The sequence below is a fragment of the Sciurus carolinensis genome, chromosome 18 (genome assembly GCF_902686445.1).
Source record: "Sciurus carolinensis chromosome 18, mSciCar1.2, whole genome shotgun sequence".
In the NCBI taxonomy this organism is placed as follows: Eukaryota; Metazoa; Chordata; class Mammalia; order Rodentia; family Sciuridae; genus Sciurus; species Sciurus carolinensis.
The window spans coordinates 14,745,842-14,753,706 of record NC_062230.1 but is presented as its reverse complement, the minus strand read 5'-3'; the positions used below and the strand labels follow the sequence as shown (position 1 = coordinate 14,753,706).

At 53.9% G+C, this 7,865-nt stretch overlaps 1 protein-coding gene across 1 annotated transcript; it reads right to left on the bottom strand.

Annotated features, from left to right (window-relative positions):
• Nucleotides 1-4,432: 4,432 nt before the first annotated feature.
• Psmg3 (proteasome assembly chaperone 3) lies at nucleotides 4,433-6,012 on the bottom strand. Its single transcript, XM_047533854.1, has 2 exons — nucleotides 5,462-6,012; nucleotides 4,433-4,907 (listed from the first exon to the last, which is right to left on the bottom strand). Exons 1-2 carry the CDS (start codon nucleotides 5,675-5,677, stop codon nucleotides 4,755-4,757), a joined length of 369 nt encoding a protein of 122 aa, XP_047389810.1. The 5' UTR covers nucleotides 5,678-6,012; the 3' UTR covers nucleotides 4,433-4,754.
• Between the last annotated feature and the right edge of the window lie 1,853 nt (nucleotides 6,013-7,865).

Below are 7,865 nucleotides of genomic sequence, written 5' to 3'. Positions count from 1 at the left end.
CTGGCCCTACCTGCCGGAGCAGCCTCTGGACCACACCCTGCTGCGGCCACACCCTCTGCCACCCCCACTCCAGAATCTGGGACCAGCCATTCGCTTCCTGCCCCATCTACCTGCCCCTCCCTCCTGGCCACAGGCCTGGGCCTTTGACTTGCTGCCGTATGTACCCGTTTGTTTTGGCCACGGATTGAGTGTGGGTGGCCACTGCATCTCTCTGCTCTGGGTGTGGGTGGGGTGGCGGTGCCCATGTCACAGGTGCACTGAGGGTTCTGGTGACTGGCCTGTCCTCCTCTAGCCCTTCCCTCTGTACATGCTGCTGCCTCTCCCCTTCTTTGGGCCCTTTACCCCTGAAGAGCCTGAGGGAGGCTCTGGACAGGCAATGCCACTCAGTTCTGGTCATGACCCCATTCCCACCCGTCCACAGGACACCTGTGACACAAGCTGAGGGCCTTCCATGGACTGAGAGCCATGATCCTCTGGCCCTGGCGGACGGGCACGAGCTCTGGAAAGGGGCTGGGAGGCCCCTGGCGAGCTGGTGGGGAGGCTGTCAGAATCAGCCTCAAGAAGTCGCTGCTGGGCCTTGAGCCTCGGTCTTCTGGTCCGTAAAGTGACCTCAATGCTCCTCATCCCCTGGTGGCTGTGCAGTCAGGGAGCCAGGAAGTCCTGCGTAGGGCCAGTGTGGCCTGAAGACCTCTCTCTCTTCCAGCTGCTGTTTCTCCCAGCACCTCCCTCCTGGTCCTGTGTCCCTTCCCAGGCCCTGGCACATGGGGATGGTCTGTCCTCTGCCCTCCGAGCATTCACATATGCTCTGGGACAGGCTCGTGGTCTGCGCAGCCCATTCCGGGGCTCCTTGGGGGCTGGCATGAGCATCCGAGCCGCATGGGGACTGTTCTCACGTGCAGCACCTGCCACGTCCACCTCACCCTGGGCATCTCTGTGCCCAGAGCACATTTCTCAGACTCGGGCTCACTTCAAAAGCCTCTCTTTGTCCCCGAGGCTCCGGAGCATTTTTCTCACCATCGTTTTGGAACTTACGAAGTTGGTTTCCAGGCTGAGGCACCTCTGCCCACACAGGCAGGGTCTGCCCTCTATTTCTTGCTGTGACGACAAACTCTAAATCATGGCGACAGTGTCCCTGCGGTCACTGGCACACCTTGCTGGCCTCTCCAACTACATCCCACCCATGGGCCCGATCCAGCGTTGACCCAGGACTCCTCTTCTGACTTCCACTTCACTTCCCAACTTCTAACTAAACCAGAGGAGGCCAGCTCCCTGGTGGGTCTGGGTGTGGCGTCCCATCGCATGGGTGGTCCTAACTGGTTGTGGGGAACCCAGGACTGTCAAGCCCCTGGATGAGCTACTTGAAATAATCAAGAACCACCGCCCTCCTGGTTTCCCTGACCTCCATGGTGCCCACATGCCCTTGGCTAAGCAGGGACACTCCCCTGTCCACTTGAGAGGAGGGAGGGCATGGCCTTCAGAGATACCCTGCAGAGGTCCAGCAGCACAGCCTTGAGAGACTCTCTCCTGCCGTGTGCAGGGCTGACAGATGAGCCGACGTTCGTTATTTGTGTTTGGCTGTAATGGTTGGAAGTGGTAATTACAGTTTGATTGCTGGGTAAGCACCGCACGCAGCCCTCCATCTACAGGAGTAACAATTCCACACAGCAGACAGCCCTGTCCATGGAAACTGCTGGCTCTAGATTTCCTCACCGGGCCGAGGATCTTTCCTCATTCCAGCAGCTGGGAGCCGAGCAGAGCACACAGAAGGCGAGGCCCACCCAGCTCTCACCCAAGTCCAGCGTGCACCAGGTTTATCAGGCAGAGCAGAGTAGGAAGGTACTGGCTCAGCTGCTGAGGGCATCAGGCTCGGTCTGTATTTTAACAGCGACCAGACAGCTTTGGGCAGCTCCAAGTGTGACTCAGAGACAGTGTGGGAGACCGGCTCCAACCACAGGTCAGCCTCAGGTCAGGCAGGCCATGGCTCTTACACCCAGGCAGTCACTTGTCCTGCAGGTCTGAGCAACAACCTCCTGTTCATGGGCCTTAACTAGCTCCACTACCTGCCGCAGGGGTGGTCCCTGGGACCCAAGTGGATGGCACAGTCTGCTTGGGCCTGACTCTTAAGAGGCCCTGGAACAGGAAAGTCAAACCAGAACCAGATAGGAGACTGCAGTCAAAACTGCCTGTGACACCTACAAGGATTGTCTATGACTTAAAAGGAACCAGGGTGCGAGTCACCCAGGGACCCAGTGACTAGGGAATAGCGGGGATCCAGGTGCCTCGCCTGGACTCAAATCCCAGCTAGTCCTCAGGAGCAGCTGTCTGCAACTCAGGTGGAGTGGATGGCAGTGAGGGTGAAGGGGTCACCTGCCAGGCCCTGAGTGCTGCTGTTGCCCTTGAGGGACCAAATGAGAAAACGGAGGCTGCAGATGTGGACTCAGGACGGGACTTGAGTCCTAGCTAGGTTGTCCCCCCAGATGTTAAGTAAGGGGAGCTGTGGCTACTTGGACAAAGTCATCTGATTTTTTAGATGACTGGTATGAATGAGTATATGCAAATACTGAACAAAGACCTTTGCTCCTGTTGCCAGCTCTAAGACACCAATCTGAAGATGCTCCTGGGTCAAGTGGAGTTCTCCCAAGTGGGTTCTGGCCCCTCCTGCCCAGTCATCCCCCAGCTCAAGGGGCTCCTCATTCCAGCTGTGGTGTGGCCTCGTGCCTCTCCTCCCTTTTCCCTTAGTCCACTCCCTTGTGACCTGTAAGGGTTATGGAGTCCAGGCATTGGGGTTCTGAGGGGAGGGCCCTGTGTGAGGAAATGAAGAGGCACAGAGCAGGGCAGGTTATGGGAGCTGCCAGGAGACGCAGAGAAAGGCTAGCACAAGCCATTGTCTGGGGAAGGCTGGAAGAGCCATCTGGGAGTCCCTGGGCCAACACTGGTCACTGGGGTCCTGACTGCCAGAGTTGGGATTGCAGCCACAGGTGAGAGGCTGGGGCTGCCATGGGCCCTGGGTCACTCTCATACTTCCTTCAGGAAGTCTGGCAGGATCCCCACATGGACTCCCTGACTGTCCTTGAGCTCTGAGCTGGTGTCTACCTACAGATTTCCTTGAATATCTGCTGGGAAGACTGGGAGGGAAGAGGTAACAAGGCACTTGTCCTGAGGAACAAGCTTGCGGGACCATTAATTTCCCTGTCCCACCTGTAGCACATTTACCTTCTAAATTCACCAGTAGTCTGAAACCACCTGCCCTTGTCTGTTTCTAGAGAAACATTCCAAAAGCACGAATATAGCAGGACTACAGAGTATGGTGGTGTTCACTTCTAATCAGCTACTCAGGAGGCTGAGGCAGGAGGATCCCAAGTTCAAGGTTGGCCTGGAAAATTCAGTCTGTCTCAAAATAAAATAAAAAGGCCTGAGAGTGTATCTCAGTGGTAGATGCCCCTGGGTCCAATCCCCAGTACCACAAAGAAAACAGAAAAATCGCTGGACTATAGGAGCCCCTGGCTCAGACGAAAACCAAGTAAAAATGTTCCTTGCTGATTTCATAAACACACGGGTGCTACCGAGCCTTCTGTGTGTCCTCTATGCCAGGACACCCGGGTGGTACCTTGCTTCTGAAATCCTGTCAGCTTCTGCTTCATGACCTCCTCTCCGAACTTCAGCTGCCTCTTCCTCACTGGAGACTCAGAGAGCCAGATGGTGCAGATGTCACCTTCTGGAACTCCCCATGCACTGCGATCAGCAATGCTTCCCTCAGTGCAGGGGAGCCAGGCTCCAGACTGCCTTCCTCAGAGGCGTTCACACCACAGGCAAAAGTCGGGGTGTAAATGCCCCAAAGACGATGCCCGACCCTGGTTCCCACCAATTCTTGCAAACATCTCCGGAGTGTATTTTTGTTCTTTCTCCTCCTCCTCCTTCTTCTTCTTCTTTTTTTTTTTCCTGGTGGTGCTGGGAACTGAACCCAGGGCCTTGTCCAGTAGCATTTCTAAAGGCCGGCTCTGATCTGACTTAAAACCCTTTAAGCCCCCCTGAGCTCAGGATTGTCCTACAGAAGGCCCTCGGCCTCAGTGACCCCATCCAGCGCGGCAACCCACCTGTGGTGCTGCCCTTGCTGTGCCTGCCATGCCTGGCTTCCGAACACACTGTTCGTTCCCGACACATCCTTTCCCCACCACACTCTGTGGTCCGGGCCTTGGGTCCCACACAGGAGCCAGCACACAGAAAGACTACAAAAGCCAGCAGAATGGAAGCTGGCACTCAGAAGAATCATAGGAGAGAAGAGGACAGTATGCAGACACATTCTTGGGGTTCATGTCATTCCATCGACCAGAATGCATTTTTGCCAAACATGAAGTTTTCCTTCTACCTAAGGTATACTGAACTGAACTTTCCCTATTTCTTAGTATTATTAAGAAGTACGATGAGGTATTTTGGGACACATATTTACTTTTAATTTTAAAAAACCTCCCTTTACAAATGATACCCCACACCGAGGGTCACAAGTCACAGCAGTTGACGGGTGCTTTCCATCCTCAAGTAGATGCACCTCTGGGAGTCCAAGGCACACTTGCTTCTGCCACCTCCACGATGCAGCAACCAGTTAGAGTTCCTGAGACATGATGTTTTTTTCAGCTTCAAGGGTTAAAGTCAGAAGTCTTTCCTCCTGGTTGTGCAGGAGGGAGATCTTTGAGACCCTGCCATGGGGACTGAGCTCCTGCCTAGTCCTATTGAACGGTGTGCACTGCTGATCCAAGTCACCATACCTGGCACACTCGGATCACCTCCTTCAAGGCCTTCAACCCTTCGACACTCTTGTCCTTCACAGCCATGGCCAGGAGGACTGCTCTGTTTCCAGCTTCTTGAGACACGAAGGCTACCAGGTTCTTTGCAAAGACATGGATGAGAGGCTGGAGGAGAGAAGGCACAAACTACTGTGACTGCAGAACACCTGGTTTTCCTTGGTTCCCTCAGGAACCTTGACTGGCTTCCCACACCACCATTAAATCACTCAGTAGGCTCCATGCAACAGTGATTCAGAGCTCAGTGAGACTCCACACTGCAGGCATAAACAAACTGTTAGGGAGGCATCATCAAATTTATTCCTTGGTGTCTTCTGCATTCCTGTCTCTCCAGGTATCTCTAATCTGGAAGGACTCATGAAAGGCAGGTCTGCAGAAGGGAACGCTGTCAAGCCACTCATTAACATAATGTACCACGACAGGGTCAAATTGAGGAGGCTTGCATTAAAGAATTAGTCCCTGCACAGTCTGCTAGGTAAAGATGCTGACTGTCTGTGAGAAGCTTCACCAAGGGCAGGTTGTTCCCTGAGACTCAGAGGGGACCGGGGAATGCTGTCGCTCTGTGTGTGTGTGTATGTGTGTATGTGTTTAGTACCCTGCTACAGTTCACAGCCGGGAAAGTGGGCTGTCCTCCACCCGGGGTCCCTTCCCGACCACTTTACCTCGTCCTGCCCGAGAAGGACTCTCGTAGTGAGCACTGGCTTGCTGATGTCGCTGGCCACGTTGCTGGGCTCCAGGGAGACCAGAGTGCCCATCTTCCCGAACTGGGTCACCACCACCAGAATGTGGCTGCTGAAGGCTGTGCAGACCACCTGGGTGGGAACCCCGCACACCACCTCCGATTTGTGTTTTGATACCACCAATGGTCTGCTTTCCATGGCCCCTCTCTCAAAGGAGGCTTTGGCTTAAACAGAGAAAGGAGTCGATCAAACAGTGTACGCACAGTCAGGGTCCAACACTAGCAGCGAGCGGCTTTCGCGCGGGGGCTCCAGCCCGCGCACTTGGAAGCAGGCGCCGCGCGCACCTGCCCGAGTTTTTCCGCACGCGGTGCCCGGACATCTGCTCCGGGGCCCCTCGCCGCCGCCCCGCTGCGTCCCAGGGCTCGGCCCGAACCCACAGCGCAACCGCGTCCACCAGGCGCGGGACAACTAGGTGATTGCGTGGGGCCAAACACGCGAACTCACTGCACCCGCCAGGCCGGAAGTGGCTCTGCCCGCCCCCGCCGGAAGTGCAGGCCGCGGCTTCCGGTCCCGGCCGCGCGGCTCCGAGTCCGTGGGGCGCCGGCCCCTGAGCGCAGGGGTTCCGCGCCGCCCGAGTGCTGGGCGTATGGAATTGGCGGTGCCTTCCAGTGGGCGCTGCGGCCCCGGCCTCCGGCCTCGGGATCTTGGAAACTAAACCCTGTGGGCCGAGCTGCGAGCCCTGCGGGGTCCGGTTGGTGGGCTGGGGTCTCAACGACCTTGGCGAACTCTTTATTTTCTCTGGACATGCGGGGCACGTGCAAACGCTCAGCGCACTGCGACTCGTCCAGTCTCCGCACCTGCTCGGCGCATCCGCGAAGGGCACGGGCGCCTAGGCCCCTGGAGACTCTTTCCCGGGGCCTGCGGCCCTCGGGGGCCACTCCGTGGATTGCCGGTCACGGCCGCACACCTCTCCAGCTCGCCTGTCCAACACCCTTGTCCACACATGAACCCTGGGCAGCCTCAGGCACTGGCGGCCTCACTCTCCTCGTGGTTTGGAGACCCCTTATCCAATGTCAATCAGATCTCAGGAAACAAGCTCCTTCCAAACTGCTTCTTGGTGGCGTAAAATAAAAGGCATGCATAGAAAACATGATCAAAATAGACAGAAATCAAGAGGAAATTCATTCTTGCAGTCAACACACAAACGGAAAGATTACAGTTTCATGGTGCTGATACTCAAGAAGCAGGAAACATCAATTTCCCAGCAAAGTCTTTTTGTCAGTTCTAAATTTAAACACACATCCACCCACACACCCCAAAAGCAAATTGCCAGTGTGTGGCTTCACCGCGTGAAATCTTCAAAAGAGGCACTGATTTTTATTCACCTATTTGTGTATTCTCTCTGGGAGGCAAAGAGACTTGAGAAGTCTGACTCTCACCCAAACAAAAATCTCCGAAATAAACTTATCACCTTGGTTGTTGGAGTACAAGGTGGACTACATCTTGATGACACTTTTAAGCAAATCTGTAAGGAATTGTCATTTGCCTGTTTTTGATCTAGATATGTGATACAGAGGGAATATGAAGGAACACAGGTGAAATGTCCTAGTTCAGGCTGTGGCTTCCGGCCCTGGAAGGTATGAGTGGAGGGGACTTCCTGGTGGCCTAAATGGATGTGTGGGCAGAACTTCTAGTTAGAAGAATGGAAGAGGGTCTCATTACCTGATATTGACTGTTCTTCAGTGCCAGGGGGTAATTGCACTGGAACGAAGAATTCTTTAAATTCATTTAAAATGGGAATCAAATAGTAATAATGTCAATAGTGGGGCAAACGTCTAAGAGGTTATCTAGAAAAATGAAAAAAATTCCCCAATCTCATAAATTTTCCTTATATTCAATAAATTGTAGGTTATAATTGAATTTATGAGTTAATTTGTAGAAACAACAAAGAATCAAGTGTTGATTTGGTAGGGTCATATTTTTTCCAACAAATTGTATGATAGCTCACATAAAGAGTCTTGTTTTTTTGAAAATTTGCAAGGGTGCCATCAATTTTCCCAAGAGCCTCTTTTAATCATTTGATATTCAAATAGTTTGTTGAAGTGCCATCCAGTCCTGAGCCTTGGCAGGTTCCTCATTCCTAGGCTTTCGCCTGTCTAGCTTTGCCAGGTCCTTCCACGCGTGCCAATGGCTTTGGGCTCCGTCTGAGCATTCCCAACCTTACATTCCTGGGCTTCCTTACATCTTGCATCTCTGGAAAGATTCACACTTGGCCTTGGCTTTCGCTGTACTGCCAGAGCTTTCCAACATGATTTCTGGTCCTGTCAACATGAACGGGGGAGGGTGCAGGAGCGACATGGGGAGGGAGGTTTGAGTGGAACTCAGT